The 22,823-nt window shown below is 39.9% G+C and overlaps 1 protein-coding gene across 1 annotated transcript; it reads right to left on the reverse strand.

Annotated features, from left to right (window-relative positions):
• Positions 1–1,353: 1,353 nt before the first annotated feature.
• Positions 1,354–18,171, reverse strand: WSB1 (WD repeat and SOCS box containing 1). Its single transcript, XM_036122573.2, has 9 exons — positions 17,871–18,171; positions 11,957–12,125; positions 10,864–11,132; positions 9,593–9,724; positions 7,463–7,563; positions 5,056–5,228; positions 4,269–4,382; positions 2,963–3,070; positions 1,354–2,496 (listed from the first exon to the last, which is right to left on the reverse strand). Exons 1-9 carry the CDS (start codon positions 17,908–17,910, stop codon positions 2,337–2,339), a joined length of 1,266 nt encoding a protein of 421 aa, XP_035978466.1. The 5' UTR covers positions 17,911–18,171; the 3' UTR covers positions 1,354–2,336.
• Between the last annotated feature and the right edge of the window lie 4,652 nt (positions 18,172–22,823).

The raw sequence follows: 22,823 nt of genomic DNA on the forward strand, positions 1-22,823 counted from the left end.
AAGGATCATAAAGTTAAGGTTTGCCAACCTAAGGTCAAATTACAGGTCTTAATGTCATTTGAAGTTATTTAAATCAACTGAAATTGTGAAGGACAGTGTGACTGCTGAGTGTGAGGCGCCCTGTGCGGCACTAAAATAGGAAATCGGGTCTGAACGTAAATGATCTTGCCAGTTCTCCAAATGGCATGCTTTTGGCAATCAGAGAAAGCAGCATCATTTTGATAAAATCCTATAGCTAGAGTCTGACCCGACCACATCTCTCCTACCTTCCCTTGGTCACTCAACTCTATGTTAGTATCATCCTGTTATTATCTTCTCCACAAATGGGAAATTTAGGCGTGTTTCTACTTCACTATATCCTGCAATCTTCCTTTCACCTTGGCACTATGATTTTCACATGAAAATGTAGCAAGCAATCTGGCCTTCTCAGAGAATGCATCTTCCAGAAATGCAATTTTTACCTGATCACATATGTTGGTTGGAGAGTAAATAATATCATGGTGTGAAGAATAAGTAATGGTATCTTATCATTTTCAAATTATAAAGCAGATGTATTACAAAGTAAAATGCAAAAAAAAAAAAAAAATCACAACAGGTTTAAAGATAAGATGCTTTTGTGGTTTTTGTAAAACAGGATTCTCAAGAAGTAACTTAGGCACATTTTGTACTGGTTTTCAAATTTGTAACTTGCACCGTTCACAGAGCCAACTGTTAAGAACTTCCAGATAATCTCAGTGGCAACAACCAAGTCTTCAAGAGCACACATGACTGGGGGCACCTGGGTGGCTCAGTCGTTAAGTGTCTGCCTTCGGCTCAGGTCATGGTCCCAGGGTCCCGGGATCGAGCCCCGCATCGGGCTCCCTGCTCCGCGGGAAGCCTGCTTCTCCCTCTCCCGTTCCCCCTGCTTGTGTTCCCTCTCTCGCTGTGTGTCTCTCTGTCAAATAAATAAATAAAATCTTTAAAAAAAAGAGCACACATGACTGAATAAGTTTTGCTTATTCTGCCTCCTCAAAAGGCCCACATCACTAGACTTTCCTTTGGTTACTTTAACCAGATAGACTTACTATAAGCCTGTTGGTTCCCCTAAAAGATTTTTCTTTTGCTCAATAGTTATTTTCCCCTGTTCCAGAGCTTTTCTGTGCTTTTAAAATAAGCAACAATTACTACAACAGTTCTCCTAGAACAAACCACCATAAAAGTGGCCGCATTCATGAAGCACTAACTCTAGAGTAGTAGTACCCGTGCTAGTCGTCATCCTTCTTGCGTAACGTGCTGTGGTACTGCATCCGTCTTACCCTGGGCACACAAAAGAGCACTCAACTTCCCAACATACTTAAGAAACATTTGTGATAGTGGTTTTTTACAAGTCTTTAATTAAAAAACTCAAAAATATATAATCAAGCATTGTACATAATGCATACATTCTTAACATCTGCAGGTAAGATAAATAACAGAAGGCAAAAGCAGATACACTGTATTGCTTCTCTCTGGCAAATCACCAATATTACCCCCTGCAGAAACGTATGATACATGTAAAAAAAAAAACATAAAAAAAAACAAGCAAAACCATGGTCTTAAAATTGTCCCTTAGTATAAACAAAATATTTAGCAATAATACAGTAGATGGGATTTTTCAAACTGACCGAAATTGATAATACTTTATACCACTGGGTTAAAGTAGCAAGCTGCTTTCCAAGCTTAAGGCCAGGGGGGGAGATGACGCAGGACAGACAGACAGACAGACAGACACACACACACACACACACTCTTTTCCTAGTTATACCCTGGCTCTGTTTGTATTTAGTAATGTCACTAATTCTATGTCTTGGATGCCATTCCTAAAGAAAACAAAATCCTCTCCCCTTGGGTTTTACTTGCAGGTCAGATGCCTGACCCCCACCCCCAACTGCTTTCTTCAGCCAGTATTACCATCTAATGCAGTGGCCCGGAGCAGGGGGGAAATAAATTCCTTCCACTTTGCAGCAAGCTAGATATCGCAGCTCTACTGAAGCAATATATACATGTTGGAACTAAAAGTGAAAAAAGCAAAAGGGTCCATTCAACACATAGCAGCTTATATCTAAATATATACATGTATGTATATGGTTTCACAGTTAAATTTTAAAAAAATTTACATTTGATATGTCCAGAAATATTTCTCCTGTAGTCTATAAATAATATTTTAATATGCTCAAATGATCAAAATGCACTACAAGAATGTATCAAATTAAATAAATTTTCTAAACCTTGACAAACAGATACTTGAAGTCAGTCAAGCTTGAGGTTTGTGTCAAGTGAGCTCCATCAGACCCTAGAACCAGGGAAGACTGAGCCCTCTAAATACGATAGGAGAGAAACTCCAAAACTTTGGAAGGAATCGGCAGCTCCTGGACCTCCTGGGTGGGCATCACTCTCCGGATCGACATGCGACACAAATGTTGAAGGCTAGGGACTTGCCTTGGAGTGGCCCAGAAATATACACTTCCATCATGTGTCCTAAACAGAAACAACAACAAAAAAACCCACAAGCTCAGTCACTTACATACATGTATTTCAACATCCTACCGCTCAAACAACTAACACCCAAGGCTGTGTATGAGAGTCACAAACTACACATTAAAACCTAATTAAGGAGGCCTAACCAATGATCTCCTCTATGACAAAGTAACAGTATTATAAAGAGCCCTTATGGAAGATTTAGTGACAATAAAATACTGGCTGCTTTGATTAAAAGCCACCTTAGGGTGCCTGGGTGGCTCAGTCGGTTAAGCATCTGCCTTTGGCTCAGGTCATGATCCCAGGGTCCTGGGATTGAGTCTTCCATTGGGCTCCCTGCAGCCTGCTGCTTCTCCTCCCTCTGCCTGCCACTCCCCCTACTTGTGCTCTTCCTCTCTCTCTGTCAAATAAATAAATAAAAGCCACCTTAAATTGCCTCTAAAAGAAAACAGAAAAATCAATTTACCCAGCAGCTAAAACACTGCCATCAGTAGAAAAGGCACAGCAAAGACCATTGCTCAAAGGTGCAACTTGAACTGGATAATCCTCATCAATTCTCCAGAACCTCACCATTCTAGAAAGGAAGTAAGTTATCCAGTGAGTATCAGAATATTTAAGGTAAAAGCAACATCTATACTTCAGATAAAAAACGCCACTCTGTTCTGAGTCACAACCACACATAGATACACACACATATCACTGCAGCAAGCAATTACGCTAACTCAATTACTCTAACTTGCTTTATAAAATATTTTCTAGCCTATACCAATCAGTAATTTGGATCAGCTCACACTTAAGAGACTATAATGTACGGCTGCCTTCCCTTCCCAGTGTTCGGATCCATAATGGTCACAACCAGAATCTTTCTCCTTATACTCAATTAATATCTGCTCTGAGAATTTTCACAGCCAAATGAAATTTCTCTGGCAAACAACAAGGATGTTAACATTAACATTATGTAATGTAACAACATTACAAAATGAAAAGACTAATTTATGAAAATATTACAATTAACAACATGTCTGTGAATCAAGATTTGCCAATCTTATTTTCCCAAAAGGCAAAAAGGTTTTACTCTTTCCGACAGATTTAAAAAGCCTTTTCACATAGGTAGAATGTGTCTAGAAACAGCAGAGACTGGATATGCAAAATCTGAACAAACAGAGAACAGTGACTGCTGGCAAAAAAACAAAAAACAAAACTTTCTCTGTTCTGGAAAAACGAGTGACTCACTTTCTGAATTAATGTGACCAAACTACTTAATACTGTATACCATGCACATGGTATAATAAAAGCATGAACAAAAGGAATGGCGATACCTAGGTTCTGCTTCGTACCAATAATCGTACCAGTGTATCTTACTCGTGTGACATTTCATCTTGTAGCCGCAAATCCAGTGGACACAGTGACTCAGCTTTTACCATTTATTTCACTTTGAAAATGCCCTTCTGCTTCAATCTTTACAAGCTATTACTGAAAAATAAATCTGCGAGCTAAAAGCTAATTAAAAATCTACCCAGTCTGCCTACACTAGTTAACACACAAGAAACACAGGGAAAGGCATAGATTATCTTTAGTTTGCATGGATACTCTTCTTCAGGCCAATATTCTTTAAGACACACATCTCCCAAAGTCTTGCCTAGAGAAAGAGACATTAAAACCCACACAGCAGAAAGGTTTTTTTAAGCCTTGAAAATGTTTCCAGTAAGTAGAAAGATGAAAGGAAATCTTTAAAAGATAATAATAGGTCAAACTATAATTCACACACTTACTTATCATCAGCAAGGCTTGCAACATGCAGTCCATCATGACTAAAAGACACAGATCGTACCCATCGGTCATTTGCTCCTCCAGCAAATATTGGAGTAGGTGGGGGAAACAGGTGCCTGAGGTCAAATACACGTTTTCAGTGAAAATGAGAGTCACTTCAAGAAGCGAAACTACCCAGGTACAAAGTACATCTGTCTTTGAATTATGTTTAAACTGACCTTAATGACCACAATTGAGGAGACTGAGTAGAGCTAATCCAAATTAAATGAAAGGAACCTTAAAAGAATTACTAATCTCCTTTATACAATGTGGTTCAAGACACTAAGATTAACTCCAATGTCAGTTTCAACCGTTTTTCAAAAACCTTGACACGAAACTCTAAATATAATTAACCACTTCTACAGAGTCGTATACTGTCGAATGACAACAACATGATCTGTTATCAAGAGAGCCAATGATAGACTACAATTTTAATCCTACATGTTAGTGATTCTTTTCATGTAGTTTCTTAAAAGCTATACTAGGGCGCCTGGGTGGCTCAGTTGGTTAAGTGACTGCCTTCGGCTCAGGTCATGATCCAGGAGTCCCGGGATCGAGTCCCGCATCGGGCTCCCTGCTCAGCAGGGAGTCTGCTTCTCCCTCTCCCGCTCCCCCCTCTTGTGCTCTCTCTCTCACTCTCTCTCTCAAATAAATAAATAAAAATAAAATCTTTAAAAAAAAAAAAAAAAAAAAGCTATACTAATAGCCAGAGATGAACCACAGACTACAATTAATTCATGCTGTACCCACCCAAATTCCATCAGAATGTCTCCAGTATGTGGATCCCAGATATATACTCGAGTATCATAAGATGCAGTAGCCAGTAATGCTCCATCAGGAGAAAAGTCACAAGCTACAACATCATGGTGGTGTCCTTCTAGTTTCCGTATCATGGTATATTTATCCATATTCCAAAGGAAAACCTGCAATAAAAAGGCAAATGTTATAGCTTCAGTCAGACACACAGAGGACAAAATGGCACAACTTAATCTAAAAACTGCTAAATTTAATTAACATTAAACATTATAAATTATGAATAATTAAAAGAATATGTATGCTCAGTGTCATAGTCAGATTAAAATCAGTCTTTAAGTTAATTAAAGTAGACATGCAAATTCTATTTCAAATGTTTCTGTTAAATGTTAATTTAAAAATAAGCCTAAACATAAAAAAGGCAATGCAATTTAACCACAAAGTTATACTGAAATCCATTTATTCCAAAAACTAATTAACTAAAATATATACAGAAATAAATAGGGTTAAGTACTACAAACCCCCTTCTTTTTTTTTCCAGAAACTACCAAATTTTTAAAAAATATACAGACAGAAAATGTAATGTTAACAAATTGTTACTCCATTGGCATCTCCCTTTGAGATAATCACTTGTTTACAATAGGCTTGGGTCACCAACGTGAGCCTAGGAAGAGAAACAGATACTGCAAGCAAAGAGAATTTTCACAGCCAAATGAAATTTCTTTGGCAAACAACAAGGACGTTAAACCACATTACAAAACGAAAAGACTAATTTATGAAAATATTACAATTAACAACGTCTGTGAATCAAGATTTGCCAATCTTAATCTTCCCAAACCAACCACAATCATTAGTCATTTTAAGTATAAAACATTTAAATTACTTTAGTACAAGTTTACATAGTTTTCAACTCTGTAAGATCAGTACTTAGACTGTGCAGAATAGTTCTGAATAGGATTCAAATGTTTACTTCAGTCTAGTTATAGGAAACATGAGCTTGGAGGTTTACAACAATCCTAATAAGACAATCTCTCCTCTTGGAGTAAAGCAATCCTTTTTGCTACTTTTTTTCTGCACAGACACAATATTATTACTTCCAAAGAAAAATAAATACAAATTTTAAGTTGGATCAAAGTCTTAAGGTATCTCTAACATCTCAAAGAATTCCAAAAAAAATAGCACAGAGAAACCATTTGAAAGCCAATTACATTACATTAAATTGGTTTCACATGTCAGACTCCCAATTCCATGAGACTGGAAGATTAATTTACTTGGAGGAGTCAGTGGGTTTCACTGCGGGGTGAAATTACTTTAAAAAAGAAAAAAAGAAAGAAAGAAAAGCAGAAAGTGGACATCGACCAGCACCTGTGTACGTACAGTACACCTTGCAGCGGAATGCAAGGTTACTTCATCCTATGGTAAAGGTCGCCCCCAGCCCGGTAGCCAGAGATGCCACTCTTTCTGCCCAGCTAACACCATTGTGCGCCTGTGTGCGAGTGGTGCCAGCATAACCTCAATCACACCAATATTGCTGCCACCACCTGTGACAGGGAAAGCAAGAAGCATATGGAAAACACACAGCCTAAAATAGCAATGTCAATATCTAGCTTTGTTCTTCTTATGATTTTTAAAGAACTGAATACTTTTTTTCTAAACTTCTAACATTTGCAACTATTATCTTAACATACTTCTTGGCTAAATAAAATGCATTTAAAACCAGCCTCCCACCCCCAGTAATTCAGAGTGTATTCTGAATATCCCATGTATTTGGACTTCAACATTTTTCATAAACATCTGAAGCTAATAAGATCTCTTTATAGTAAGTCAGAGCTGGTAGACAACTAAAAGAGAGTTCATTAATAAGCATAACCCTCTCAAGAGTCACTTTATACTTAATCTGTCCACAGGTATGCTATGCAAGACAGACCATGTCAATTTCGTCTATACTTCACTCTAGACATACATGAGTGCTGTTTTTATTATTAGATTTTCAAGTTACTTTTTTTCAGTTAAATGTCCAGGACCAGCTGGGAATCAAAACTTTTTAAACAGCAAACTGGACAAAAAAAATAGAACAACAGAGAAGAAAATAATTAGCGGGAATGTCTTAACATTTGGACTAGATCTCTTCTATAGCACGTAAACTTTCCTAGATCTTAGAAAAAGTAAATTTGACATACCCCTTACTTTATGAATATTATCTCTGACTAAAAGCAATCCAATTTCTCACTCCACAATCAATAACTGTATTTCCCTCATGCAAATTCTCCCCCATCGTGAAATAAAATATTTAAGATATTCATGACACCGAGCACAGACTTATAAGTTACTTAGATTTAAAATGATTATGCACACATTATTATAATCCAGTTCACAAGGAATGTACAAGAACTTTGATACATACTGCTTTACTGGCTCCCACTGAACACAGCATAGAAGAGTCAGGAGAGAATGCACAGCTATATACCCAGTTCTGATGGCCCCTCAATACTTTCATCATGTTTCCTGAACAAAAAGAAATAACCTGTATTAACCCTAGAGTTCACTTCAAATGAGCAGCATTTCAAAAATGGCAGAATCAGAGAATCACACACTTCTAGAGCAGCAGCGATTTATCTGTAACAAGGGTTAGCTATAAACTAGTTGATTATTTCATAAAGTTCTACTGGAACACAATCATGCCCCTTTGTTTGTTGTGTTACAATGGCAGAGGTAACTAAGGCAGAGACAGCATGGTCCACGAGCCTAAAATATTTACCATCTGGCCCTTCAGGAAAAACCTGCTGACCATTCACCTATAGAAGATAGAATTCTTTTAGTCTAATCCACTTACTCTACAAATGAAGGACCTGTAACACTTCAAGGCTGAGACCTGAGAACACCGTCAAAATGCCTTTCATCCTTTTTCCTTTCTGATAACCTATATTCCACTCCAAAGCCCCTGTGCATTATAGCGATTATGTCTGTATATTTTAACTCTTAATTTAACAAATACTTACTGAATGTCGACTGTATGTCAGGCACTGAGGAGACAGCTATGAGTAAGACTAAGTCCCAACTCTCCTGAGCTTACATTTTACTGAGGCCACATTTTTTTTTTGTTTTGAGGGGTGGGGAGGAGGAGAGGGAGAGAGAGAATCCCAAGCAGGCTCTATGCCCAGCATGGAGCCCGACGAGTGGCTTGATCTCACGACCCTGAGATCATGACCTGAGCTGAAATCAAGAGACGCTTAACCAAATGAGCCCCAGGTGCCCCTGAGTCTATATTCTTAAAACATATGCACACAACTGAAAATGTGTTGAGAAAGCAAGCAGCTTTCGATATGCAAAAGAAAATAAAAATTTAATAACCGAACTGTTATAATTGTTGGGATATCTCCACCCCTCAAAGCCGAGCATTCAGAGAATGCTAAGATGCAGAGGAGGTCCATCGTGGTTTGGTAAGATGAGCGTATTATTTTAGTAGGCAATGGTTATTACCCATCAGCTGGAACAAGTCTCCAAACCTCAGAGTTTTGTTTCCTACTACATTCAATTTAAGTCACAATACTTCCAAAGCAAACCCTCAACCTTGAGCCTGAGGCTGTTAGAGGACTAGCAGATCTTATTTAAATGTAAGGTGTTAGCCAAAACTGTAAACTTTCTTATTAGTGGCTAAGAAACGGAAAGAGATGCTCATCCCTGGTCCTCTCAAATGAGGTAGACTTTCCGAAACTGTCTATGCACTGCAATTAACGAAGTTTCAGAAAAACCTGAGTACTTAACACTAACATACCTTTATTCTTTTATTAAAGATATTTATTTATTTATTTATTTATTTATTTATTTATTTATTTGTCAGATAGAGAAAGAGAGTGCACAAGCAGGGGGAGCAGCGGACAGAGGGAGAAGCAGGCTCCCCGCTGAGCAGGGAGCCCAATGCGGGGCTTGATCCCAGGACCCTGGGATCATGACCTGAGCCAAAGGCAGCCACCTGACTGACTGAGCCACCCAGGCATCCCTAACATACCTTTTATTATACTGGATAGCAAGTCTTTTGATAATTTCTTACTTAACCTATCCAACTTATTATTATGCTTATTAATTTTTAGGATCTATAAATCCTGGTATGTAAATGTCTTAATCTAAGTTTTATTAGATTACTAAATTGTGTTACTTCGAGAGCTACTTAAATTTTTGCTAAGCAAATGAAGTTAATAACCTTCCCTAAGATAAAGAAAATAAACTAACACATTTATAAAATGCTAAAATTGACCCAGATTTTGTCCTCATATAGTTGATACAGATCTGTGTGGTTAGTTTCTAAATAATATCAGATTGTTTAGAGTAACTGCTGGTTCCTGTTCTGGGTCACATTTATGGTTCCGTTTGATCTGCACAAGGAAAGGGACCAAACGATTAAGCAGAGAACAGGAAACTTTGATCATAGGCCACTTTTAAAGTCAAATGCCCCAAATGATCAACACTTCTTGACATCTCTCACTAGTAATGTTATGAAACCCATTCTGTTTCACAGCCTGGAAAAAAGACATACCATCATCTTTCAGGTCCCACACTCTCAGAGTTTTGTCTCTTGAAGCTGATACTAGGATCAAGCTCCCATCTGGAGCAAAAGTTAAATCTCTGACCACTTCAGTATGATCTACCAAGTTAAGGAGGAGTTTTCCTAAATGCAATGGAAGAGGGAAAAAAGACAATGTTGTTAATTTTTATCAGCTTCTTTCTTTAAAATAGGGTTCTTCACCATAAAACACATTATATAGAAATACTTGTCACCTCCTTAGTTTCCCAAGTGTAAAGTGACTTAATAGTGCTTTTACTATCACCTTTAAATATTCTCTATTTACACAGTTGTAAAATGTATTATTTCCAGGATAACAAAGCCTAAATTTATTAGATCAGCTTAAAGAGAATTCCTGAAATGTAAACAAGTTAATTTACCATCAGGAAAACCTACCTTATCACTTTTTAATCTTTGTATAGTATGATTTTAAATATAAAATCCAATTTTCCCTTTTCTTTTTCTTGGATTACTAACAGACTGTCAAACTCCCCAAAAAGATTCATGTTATCTCACAACCACCTAAATTTTCAAAAATAATCAGTGAAAAAATATACTTTATTCATCTAATATTGTGAGAGTTCTGTTTTCTATGAAAATCTATGTGCTTTCCTTAAATTTTTTTTAAGAATCCAATCAAATTTACTGACTCTTTATCCTCATTCAATATTAGTATCACCTGCTGTATTCTACTCTACATAGTTTTAATGCTCATTTAAAAAAAAAGGCCTTCACATTTTTGGCATATACTATCAGCCAGAAACTGTTTTAGTCAGTGAATAACACGTTCACTTTTAATTGCCCAAAGAATTTAACTTCTCAACCTATCTAGTTAAACTTTAGATACAATGTCACTAAAACTTCCAAAGGTTAGACAATGATTGTTGAAAACCAGATTTGCCTTGAAAGCCTCCAAGCTATCACTGAAAAAGTATGTAAGACAACACCTTGCCATTTGAGCCATAAACTAAGTTACTAATTTATAAATGATAATTAACTAAACATTCCTTAGGCATGTCCTTCTTGCTGTAACATTCTCTGAAGAGTGACCAAGCAGTGAGAACTCTATTTTCTTAAAATAAAACCATGAGCTGAAGATGCTATGCAGGACAATCATAAAGACACATCCATAGAACCAATTCTCGCTTTTCAGTAAGTTAAAATCCTCAAATCACATAGTGCCTAGGAGAGATGCCCTGCATCATAAAATAATCAGGTTTGCTTTTCAAACTATGGCCCCATACCTGTATATACATCCCATATTTTGATACGTCCATTGTTTAACCCTGTGGCAAGGAGCAGCTGATCCTGTCCAAATCTGAATTGATGCCATTCTATGTTGACACAGCGACTCTGTTTTTCTGGAACTGAAGATCCAAAAGCAAGACTCCAGACTATGTCACCACAGTCTATAATATGTTCACGAGGCTTATTTTTCTGACCACCATCACTGTTTTGTCTTGACAATCTCAAACTGCTTGAATTGGTGATATTTTTGGTGCCATGCAAGAGACTGAAGGGAAAAAAGGTCATATTGACATCTAGTTACTATTTACTCTGGACTCCTACAGATACTAAATGATAAATGTTTGTTAAAATAACCTCAATATTATCACAGTGATACTGAATAACAATCAAATTCTATGGATGGGAAGGCGAAAAGTTGCTATTAGCTATGAGCATATGACCAAATAAACTCAAATCAAAAGACATTTTCAGTTGCTAAGAAAGAGATTAAGTTCAACAATAAAGCAATGTATAATTTCTTTGTGTCAAAATTTTCCTCAAAACCACTATATCAATTAGGACTCCTTTAGCTAACCTAAAATAAGTATAAACAAGCAAAAAACAAAACAAAAAACCGGATAAGATATTCATATAAAGGTCAACTAGACACAAAAAGGAGGGAGAGATTAGATTTAATACATATTTTAGAAAAACTTTCAACAAATAAATCCACCAGAGGAACTTTAGGTACATAAAAAATAATTACACAATCATCATAACACTGTTATCTAATAAAATGTTGTGAAATCCAAAAAGCATCACATAACAAAGGTCACCTGCCCTGGCACAACACAATATATACACTACCAAGGAACCAGTAATCTGCTTTTTAATACAAAGACACAAAAGCATCTGAGAAAGTATTATATAATGTATAAGGCCAAATAATTCTTCCTACAAATTTTCCAATATATTCAGCTTATGATTAAAATACATTTACAATAGCCTACAAAGGAAAAACTTAAATATCAAAATCTTTTTATTACTCCACACAGAAAATAGTAAATTCTACAAAGAGATACAAAACACAGAAAAAGAAGAGAATCTTACAAGTTCTTAAGGCACTGGGACCACGGAACAAGCTTTACTGTACGATGTCCTTGTGACCAAGCAAAGTACGAACCATCTGGAGCAAAAGCAACAGTCCAATTTTCACGACCACATTTCTTGTCAAAAGGAGCTACTGGAGCTAAAAGTTCACCTATAGTACGTGATCTCACTAAAAGAAAAAAATATATATATGTCACATATAACCAATAATGAATTTGAGACTGCCTCCATATTAATTTGGGACTCTCAACTCCATTGAGTTTCCATGCAGACAAGGAATAATAAGGAGTTCTGATTTCTACCCTCTGAAGGGAGATAATGTGCTGTGAAGACCCTTTAATGATATAACTAACTTCAAGTTTTGATAAAGTGATTTTTAACATCTCCCACCCAAGAGCTTGTTTAGAAAGCTTCAATAAAAAACCTGGTTAAGTGATAATAATGTAATGATATATCAGGGTTAGCAATTACTAAAGTCCTGACTTTTGCATTGTCTTATGTTTTCATCAAATTACTAACATTTAAAGTGCAACAGGCTAACTTTGTAAGAAAAGTAACTTCCAGTAAATTTGTAGTTTTCAAAAACCACAAACCACTATAAAATACATTATATCATTATTCAAAGGAAAGCACTATTAAATGGTCTCTTTAAACATGAATATTCTTTTTAAGATTTTATTTTTCAAGTTATCTCCACACCCAACGTGGGGCCTGAACTCACAATCCCGACACCAACAGTCACATGCTCCACTAAGTGAGCCAGCCAGGCGCCCCCACATGAGTATTTTTTGAGGCCCAGGTCACCAAAAAAAAAAAAAAAAAAATCACAAAACTCCTAGAACTAGAAGGGACTTAAACGTTATTTAGTACAATCTCCCAACCAGTGCTTTAAAATGCATTACACATTTGTGATCCTCAAATAGTGGTCCTCAAGTGTCTTAATGGTGGGCCATAAACTGACCCCAAAATGGAAGTGATTCTTTTGGTTTTTAAGGACAGAGAATAAACAATCTCATAGATTTTTAATTTAGTTAAGAGTACTTAAATTTAGGGGCACCTGGGTGGTTCAGTCGGTTAAGCATCTGCCTCCAGTGTGGGTCATGATCTCAGGGTCCTGGGACCGAGCCCTACGTTGGGCTCCCTGCTCAATGGGAAGTCTGCTTCTCCCTCTCCCTCTGCTGCTCCCCCTGCTTGTACTCTCTCGCTCATGCACTCTCTCAAATAAATAAAATCTTAAAAAAAAAAAAAGAGTACTTAAATTTATCATTCATAACAAAAACTGGCGTTATTACCGGAGGATACAGGGACTTTTTGTTCTGCATTTAACATGAAGTATGATCAACAAGCTCCTACTGTAGATGTGTGCATGCAAACTTGGCCAGAATTTCCTCAATTTGGGGAATCTTTTTTTTTTTTTTTTAAAGATTATTTATTTATTTGACAGAGAGAGAGAGAGCCAGAGAGACAGGGAACACAAGCAGGGGGAGTGGGAAAGGGAGAAGCAGGCTTCCCGCCGAGCAGGGAGCCCGACGGGGGGCTCAATCCCAGGACCCTGAGATCATGACCTGAGCCGAAGTCAGTCACTTAACCAACTGAGCCACCCAGGTGCCCCTGGGGAAAGAATCTTTATCAGTGTATCACCATTGCTTTCTTGGGTTGGTCTTGATTTCAAATTTTGCTACTCTTCCTTAGGTATAAATTAGTATCACTTTAGTTTCCCTACTATCTATTTTGTGATTAGTTGTCTGGCTAACTCTTACAGTGTATTTTTAGGTTTTTGGCTTAAACTTCCCAACAACTAAACTACATATATCCCACGTATTGCAGTTCAAATAAGAACCACTTATACTCTTACTGCTAGACCATATACATACAACCCCCCCCACCATGGACTCATTGAGGTGACACTTCAAGTCTCAATGTGTGCTCTGACAATAGCCAGTGGAACACCCGGCATATGACTGGTGATCAGTAAATATTTATTGAATAAACATAGAAGCACACGTATAAGTTCCCATTCTTAAATGATTTCAACATTTCCTTGTCCAAGTTTTTGGTACATTAACAAATGAGCTATGGTTTAAAAAGCAAAAGAGGGGTGCCTGGCTGGCTCAGTTGGTAAAACATGTGACTGCTGATCTTGGGGCTGTAGGTCTGAACCCCACGTTGGGTGTAGAGATTACTTAAAAATCTAAAAAAAAAAGGTAAGAAAAATTGAGACCCGTATTTCTGATATTCACAAATATGAATACCTAATAAGGCTTATCCTATTTTTGTGCAGCTGACATTATCAAAAATCTTCCTCCTTGCTACTCCACCCACTCAGTCCCGATTCTGACCTAAGCTTAATCCTGCTCTCACATGATAGTCATATATTGAAGACAGCCATGACATCAGCAACTAAATCTTTTCATCAGGCTAAACTCCCATAGGCCTTTCAATCATTCCTTAGATTACATGGTTTCAAGTCCATTCTCCAACTTCGCCTTCATCACTTTTCTGGAGAAACTCCAGTTGGTAATGGTCTTCATAAACGTGGCACCCAAAACTAAACACAATACCTCAGGTGTGGTTTGATCAAAGCAGCAGAGCCCCCACCTATTCCCACCCCAATTAAGATGACATTACTTTAATCAGCAGTTACACGACTTTCTTAATATAAAATCCACAAACCAGTGACCCTCATATGCCTACAGAATGATTTTTTTTTTAAGATTTTTATTTATTTATTTGACAGAGAGAGACAGTGAGAGAGGGAACACAAGCAGGGGGAGTGGTAGAAGCAGGCTTCCTGCTGAGCAGGGAGCCTGGGGGCTCGATCCAAGGACCCTGAGATCATGACCTGAGCCTAAAGCAGGCGCTTAATGAATGAGCCATTCAGGCGCCCCTAAGCTAATTTATTCTTAAACATATAGAAATTCAATAAATGGGGTCATTATTTTATTTTTTTTAAAGATTTTATTTGACAGAGAGAGACAGCGAGAGCAGGATCACAAGCAGAAGGAGTGGGAGAGGGAGAAGCAGGCTTCCCGGCGAGCAGGGAGCCCAACTCGGGGCTTGATCCTAGGACCCCAGGATCATGACCGGAGCCCAAGGCAGGCACTTAACGACTGAGTCACCCAGGCGCCCCGGGGTCATTATTTTAAAACTACCAAATAGATGCTATGCTGTCTCAAGTTATTAATAATTAGTTTGGTGTTTCCTTGTTAACAGGTATATCAAATGATTCTTTTCTCCCAAATGATCTTTGCATCAAATGATTCAAGCACTCATTTAGATACTGGTACAGTATTATCAAGTAGCGCAAGCTTATAATGAGGCGCTTCGAAAAAAAAATTTTTTTAATTTTATTTTTTTTAAAGATTTCATTTATTTATTTGACAGAGAGAGAGAGAGCACAAGCAGGGGGAATGGCAGGCAGAGGGAGAAGCAGGCTCCCCGCAGAACAGGGGAAGCCCGACGTGGGACTCGATCCCAGGACCCCAGGATCATGACCTGAGCCGAAAGCAGTCGCTTAACCAACTGAGCCACTCAGGCGCCCCTGAAAAAAATTTTTTTAAGTTAAACCTTTATTACCTGCAGCTGTTTAATATATGATTTAATAACCCTGTATAAGGGAAAAGCTGCCTACCATGGGAACTCAGCCATAAAATACAATACTACATTATCTGTACAGGAGTAACACACTGAGTTACTGCTGAACCAAGCGAACCAGATTTAGCTCCTTCTTCACATTCCTCTCCGCAATTTCATAACCAGAAAGGGAGGATCTGGTATTGCGCCTTGTGAAAGAGGGCCGTAGCTCCAGGCAGTACTCCCTGTCTCACAGGACTTCTTTAATCAGTCAAGGAATCTTGCCTCTCCTCTTTCAGTACTTGAGAAACAGAGAGCTGTAATTAATATCCAAGAAAAGAAGGGAAAAGTTAAGTCCTTCCTGAAAGATACAAAGCTACATAGAGATGTTACTGTTTCACTCTGTATCCAAATGGTACTTCCAAAGTAAAGAAAGAAACAAAGAGGGTGCCTGGGTGGCTCAGTTGGTTAAGCAACTGCCTTCAGCTCAGGTCATGATCCTGGAGTCCCAGGATCGAGTCCCACATCAGGCTCCTGGCTCAGTGGGAAGACTGCTTCTCCTTCTGACCCTCTCCCCTCTCATGCTTTCTCTCTCTCTCTCTCTCTCTCAAATAAATAAATAAAATCTTTAAAAAAAAGAAAAAAACAAAAACTGGGTTTTGGGTTGTTTCTTGTTTTTTGTTTTCCTAAAGCTTAGGAAAGGACAAAGTTCAGATATTTGGGACTTGGCTAATAATTTTATACTACAGCCAGGAAATAACACTGAGACCTAACTAAATAAGAAAAATTTTAACTGAAAAGGCTACTATTTAGTGGATGGTTCTTCTACCTTATGCAGGTATGCTCAGTAGCTCTATCCAGCCCTTAGAAGACAGGACTGGAAAGTTTTCAAAATAGTTCATCAAGATGAAGTAAAACAGATAAATGAAAGGCAGATCACTTATCTGTGATACTATCGTGTAGGAGAGGAGGGAAAAAAGCCCACTGGACTAGGAATAAGAACTTTTGGGTTCCATGTTCCACTTTAGAACCTACTTAATAGTCTTAAAATACTAAAATAAAATTAGGCATGAATTTCGTTTTCTCTGTATTTTTAAAATAGTCATTAAAACCAGGGTTAAAGTCCCCTCCTAACCTGCCATTCAACCTTACCCTTAAGAGAACAAAAGTCCAGAATTCTAAGATAGCCGTCTCTAGATATAAAAACTGAACCCACATACAGGATAGAGGGCCTTTAGGTTACTTCAGCTTCTCCCTCTAGAAATACCTCCTCCATGTATTTAAAGGCATACATAAAGAACGGGGAAATGCAAAGGGTCTCTGCTCAGTAGCCACCTCCAATTTTCATTTAATTAACACAGTAAGTTTAGTGTTGGACTTTTTGTTGGGGCGGGTGCTAAACCTGTTTTTTTTTAAAAGGAAACTGTACATATATAAGATGTATAATATGACTTCAGTTCAATGTTTACTAAGCCTGTCCATCAATGCACAGCTCTAACTCCCCCCAGAACTGTGCCAGTTATTTTCCCGTAAGAGGGAATTTAAATGTGAGGTGCTCTCAACGGAGCCCCCGAGGCGGTCTTCACGCAAACGTCTAGGATCTATTGCCCTGACTTCGGTGTGGCAGGGCTAGCCTCTAGACCAGTTTCCAGACAGCCTTTTCAGAGAGTGCTCTTTCATACAAGAGCCTTTCTTCTGTCACTCCACCCAACCATTCTGCTCCTCCCCGCTCCTATGTGTAGAAAAGATAATTGAGTCTCCTCCCCCGAACCGCTGCTTTCCTTAACGCCGCACCATTTTTTGCTTTTTCCAGGCTGATGGCACCTCTTCGGTCGCATTTCTCCTTTAAGAGTGGTTGATATACATGAGGACCCCTCCCCTTTCATTACACTCCGAACACATAAGTTTACTTTTCCCGTCGTAAAATCAGAGAGCCCAAGACTTCCCCAGCACTCGCCTATCCACTCGACGCCCCAGAGGATCCCAGGACGGCCGTGCGCGGACCTCTTTAGAGGAAATTGGGGTTCCCCCGAGGGTGGGTGTCCACCCCCGGCCACACGGTGAGGACGGCCCTGGGAGCCCAGGTTCCCCTGGACCCGAAGATCCGCCCACTGCCTCCCGCCGAGCCGGGCGCACAGTAGGTGCTGCATCAATGTCGACCCCATTTACCCCTCGGCGACACCCCCCGGAGGGGCCGCTTCCTTCCTCTTCGCTCCAGGGCTTGGCCCCGGCTCACCCTTCTTCACTTAAGACTCAGACGCTTCCTCCTCCGGGGACTCCCTGCCTCTCCGCAGCCCCGGCGCTCTCACCAGCACCCCTCACCCACCGTCCCATTCCTCACCGATCTCTTTCTCGTTGACCCTCGGGGGAAAGCTGGCCATCTATGGGGCACCGTCTGATTCCGGGGACGCGATGCGGACGCAACGACAGAGAAGGGATCGGCGAGCGCTGAGGGGCGTGACGCGGGCTCGGTCCCTCCCGGACCGGGGGACGGAGGGGGGGGGCGGGGGCGGTGGCGGGAGTCTCTGCCGACTGCCCCGGGAAAGACGCGGAAGGCCTCGGACCAAACTACGGAGTCAAACACAGACAATAGACCCCGTTCCCTGCCTCAAGCCTACGGACCGCGACACTTCCTCCAACGCCGACGACCGCAAACCAGACACTGGAGACAAAATGGCGGGCGGCGCGGGAGATAGCAGGGCGGTGCGGGCGGGGTCTCGTGACGCCATCGCCCGAGGCCCCGCCCCCCGACGCTCGGGACGTGACGGCCTGGGCTTGGCGCCCCGCCCCCCGCCGGGTGCGCGCGGGCGTTTCCGCGAGGGCAGGACCGGCTGCGGCAGGAAGAGTGCCGAGGCGGAGGCGGAACCGGGGCTGCCTCCCCAACCCAGCCGAGGCCGGAACGTTGAGTACGAACTGTGCTCCTAGCTCGGTCTTGTTCCCCCTCCGCCCCCCCGTCCCCACCTCCCGGGACCGCAGCGTGGTCTGTATTTCTAAGTTCAGGTGCCTTCCAAAAGGCAAACGGAGAATTGTATAATACATATTAGCCCACCGCTTAAAAGATGGCGTGGAATTTAAACTGGCTGAACCAAAAGGAACAAAAAAGACATTTAAGATTTTACCCCGATTTGGCCACCTCCCCAGCCCTTACGTGCTTGATGCAAAAAATGAGTTGAGAATGAACACCGGTCGCTATGCCCCAGGCTTGTGGCGGCGGTCATCCTGACCTGGGCGGCCGGTGTTGGCAAGGGTCGAGGTGCCCGGGCGTGCGGGCAGCCCACCCTGCCCGAGGACCCCCCTGCGCTGCCTTTGTGCTGGCTGCTCCTGCATCCGGACGGCCCCGCAAGGCGGGTGGTCGGCGCTGCCCGGGCCTCTGCCGAGGCAGACTCTGCCGGATCAGCTCAGACCGAGGCCTCCGGGTTCACACAGGGCTGATGAAAGTGTCTGTCTGCCAGAGCCCCGTTGGTTCCCGATCACAGATGACATACTTGCATTTTAAGGGGCCCTTCTGTGGACTCTAATCCGTGTTCCAGTGGAGGACATCCAAGGCTGGGAATTTCAAGTATGTGGCAGATACTGCTGGGAGAGGAGTTGCATTAGTCAAACTCTTCCGAGAGTTCTCAAATGACAACACGTCGGGCATGTCTCCTTTTCTTTGCATGTTAATTATTCCAATAGTGAAATGTTTAATAGCAGGTAAAAGAAATCAACCCCTCTCTTTTATTTTCAGTCAACATATTTATTTTTTTTATATAAAGATTTTATTTATTTATTTGACAGAGAGAGAGCACAAGTAGGCAGAGTGGCAGGCAGATGGAGAGGGAGAAGCAGGCTCTCCCCTGGACAGGGAGCCGGATGTGGGGCTCTATCCCAAGACCCCAGGATCATGACCTGAGCCGAAGGCAGCCGCTTAGCGGACTGAGCCACCCAGGCGCCCCTCAGTCAACATATTTATTGACTGCTTACTCTGTGCTAGGCACTGGGGCTAGTTGTTGAGTATTTAGAATCGAACAAAACAATTTTAATGCAGTCTTGTAGCTCATATATCAACATTTCTATCAGTCCCTTTTCATTGTTTAACCAACCTTTATTACCTCTGTTCACTTATACTATACCCTACAAATTCATGGAAAATACCAGTTCTTGAGTGCCTGAATTCCTATGGTGGCTTTTTTAGACAATTGTTTAATTCCACTGTAGTTATTCCTGCTCTCCAACAAACTTCCTGACCCATTTTCTCAACCAAAGTACAACAGTGGAATGAAAAACAATTTTATGATTTGTGTACTCATTAGTGATAATATCTAATATTTATTGGATCCATGCTACATGCTAGGCACCGTTCCATATAAGTGCTTTTGTGGATTAACTCATTTAATACCCACAACAGTATGAGTAGCATATTAATCATTCACATTTTACACTTAGTAACCTGACAACAGTCATGGAGCTACTTAGAGGCCAAGTGCTAGATTTGAACCCAAACTTGTCTGACTGCCCTGCCCTACTTCCATGCTACCTCATAAATGAAACCAAGCTTGAAAAGCAAATCTGTATCTGGCATTTCATATCTTTGTTATTTTAATGTCAAATCTGAATGGCCATCTTATCCCCTGCATATCCCGTATAGTTGAAGGTTCTTCAGAGTCCTGCCCTTGGCCCACAGCCTTTTTCTTCTTCCACACTCTCCCTGGGTTATGGCAACTTCTCTTTTGGGTTTAACTACCAACTAAGTGCAGACCTACCTGACCTCTCTCTTGAGCTTAAAATGGGCATATTCAGATACTTACAATAAAGCTCAACACATCAAAACAGCACATCATCTTCTCTCCCAGAGTTGCTCTTTCCTCTATATTCCTTATCCTGGTAAACATGTCCACCCAGTCACCAAACCAGAGGCGGAGGTATTCTTAGACTCCTTCACCTCTCCCTCAACCCTACCTGGACTCAATCCACAAATTCTGCCCATATTTTCTCAAACTGATCTGGAATCTGTCCTCTCTGTTCCAGCTCAGCTGTCTCTGTCTTAGCTCAAGATTTTATCTTGTCGTATCATCATTCTTAACAATCCTTTATAAACCTATCCCCTGAGAAACCACCATCAATACCTTGGTGTATTTCCTTCTAGTCCTTTAAAAATTTTACTAGCTGTGTGTCCTTGGGCAAATTATTTAGCCTCCCTATGCCTTAGTCTTCTCATCTATAAAATGGGGATAATAATAATATCTACTTCACAGTTTTGAGGATTAAGTGAATTTATCTGACACAGTGTCAGATACTAAGTGTGAGATATGTGTTAGATACTGTTTTTGTATATAGTAATCCCAGCTAACTGCAAAATTGAAAGATCAAAATCTCTAAAAAAATAAGGGATTGGCAAAGAGCCATTAAAATAGCATTTAAATATATGTATAAGCAAAATAATAAATGGAAGTTCTGGAAAGGATTCATTTCCAAAACAAAGCTGACCCAACCACTAAAAACCCATTCTCCTGAATCTCATTCTTGAGTTATTTAGAAAGCATTGCTGCTATGTGGTTATCTACTAAGGCTGATTGACTCGTAATTTTTGCTATGTGGATATTATTTCTTTTTGAAATTTTTGAACCAGCAGTTAGTATCTTGACATACAATTTAAAAAAATTTTGTGGCCTCCCTTATTCCATTTTCTCGCATCTCAGCAATAAGTTGTATTAACAGTCTGTTATTTTCATGTAGTTTTACATCTTCAAAGTGTTTTTTCTATACCACCTTCTTATACTGACAGGCAGATACGTAAGTATAGCGATGGGGAGCAATAATTATTATATTGTTTTAGTTAAGGAGAATAAATATGTATTTATTTTTTACATGAATATGTAAATAATTAGAATTGAGTAGATAAATATAAAATTTTGTGTCTTGCCTTTTCTTTCCTTTTTTTTTTTTTTTTTTAAGATTTTATTTATCTATTTGACAGAGAGAGACAGCGAGGGTTGGAACACAAGCCTGACGCAGGCTCCATCTCAGGACCCTGGGATCATGACCTGAGCTGAAGGCAGACACTTAACGACTGAGCCACCCAGGCACCCCTTTTTATTTCCTATTATAAGATATTTTCCTATATTAATAAAAAAAACTTTTCACCAGGAGCACCTGTCTGGCTTAGTCTGTGGAGTGTGTGACTTTTTGATCTCAGGGTTGTGAATTCGAGTCCTATGTTGGGTGTAGAAATTACTTAAAAATAAAATCTTTAAAAAACAAAACAGGGGCGCCTGGGTGGCTCAGATGGTTAAGCGTCTGCCTTCAGCTCAGGTCATGATCCCAGGGTCCTGGGATCGAGCCCCACATCGGGCTCCTGGCTCAGCGAGGAGCCTGCTTCTCCCGCTCCCTCTACCTCTCTCCCTGCTCATGTTTTCTCTCTCTCTCTCTGTATCTCTGTGTCTCAAATGAATAAATAAAATCTTAAAAATAAAAAATAAAAATAAAAATAAAAATAAAAAAACAAAACAGAACTTTTCACCACGTCATTGTAGGTAAACTTAACTTCATTGGGAGGTGAACTTTTTCCCTTCCTCTGCCAGAATACATAATAGCACAGAAAGGTGGCCTTCTTCTGTAATTAACTTTTCATTACTCATATGGACATTGTAGGTATATTTCCCTTGATGTCATGAATGTGTCGAATTCACAATTGTGAACTGTTTTTGGAGAATGCATAGTCATCCCAAGTTGGAGTAATTCAAATGGATTGCTGCTATAAGCGTCTGCCTTCCGCTCAGGTCATGATCCCAGGGTCCTGGGATCGAGCCCCGCATCGGGCTCCCTGCTCAGAGGGAAGCCTGCTTGTCCCTCTCCCACTCTCCCTGCTTGTGTTCCCTCTCTCGCTGTGTCTCTCTCTGTCAAATAAATAAATAAAATCTTAAAATAAAAAAAAAGATCTCCGAAGTTACAGATAAACCTCTTAAATTGGGAAGGATTCCTGCAGGATCTTATTTCAGGACCTATACCTTGGTGAGAGTAAAAGTAAGTGTCCCCTTCCTATAACTAAAAGGAAGCAATATTTACTTAAAGCAACAACTGAACATGACTAAGATTAAAAAAAAGAACTAATAAATTGTACAACAGGGGTTTGAAGCTTACCACCACCACCAGGAAAAAAAAAATCAAAATGCCAAATATCTATTGTTCCCTAGTGTGGTTAAATCTCAAAGATAAAAAAGATTACCATAGTTTTTTGACTCTGTAATGATCAAGACCAAACAAACAAAGTTAATAGCAGTTTGGAAAGCCAGCGTTGTTTAAGTAATAGGCAAGT

This window comes from Halichoerus grypus, chromosome 2, assembly GCF_964656455.1.
Source record: "Halichoerus grypus chromosome 2, mHalGry1.hap1.1, whole genome shotgun sequence".
In the NCBI taxonomy this organism is placed as follows: domain Eukaryota; kingdom Metazoa; phylum Chordata; class Mammalia; order Carnivora; family Phocidae; genus Halichoerus; species Halichoerus grypus.

What these genes read in the sequence shown, in the direction of transcription:
- WSB1 (XM_036122573.2), bottom strand. Translation starts at nt 17,910, where the DNA reads ATGGCCAGCTTTCCCCCGAGGGTCAACGAGAAAGAGATCG. An exon ending in AATATGGGATGTATATACAG is followed by an intron (nt 9,725 to 10,863) that starts GTATGGGGCCAT and finishes CATTGCATTTAG; the next exon opens with GAAAACTCCTCCTTAACTTG. An exon ending in GTGGGACCTGAAAGATGATG is followed by an intron (nt 7,564 to 9,592) that starts GTATGTCTTTTT and finishes CTTTTTGTTCAG; the next exon opens with GAAACATGATGAAAGTATTG.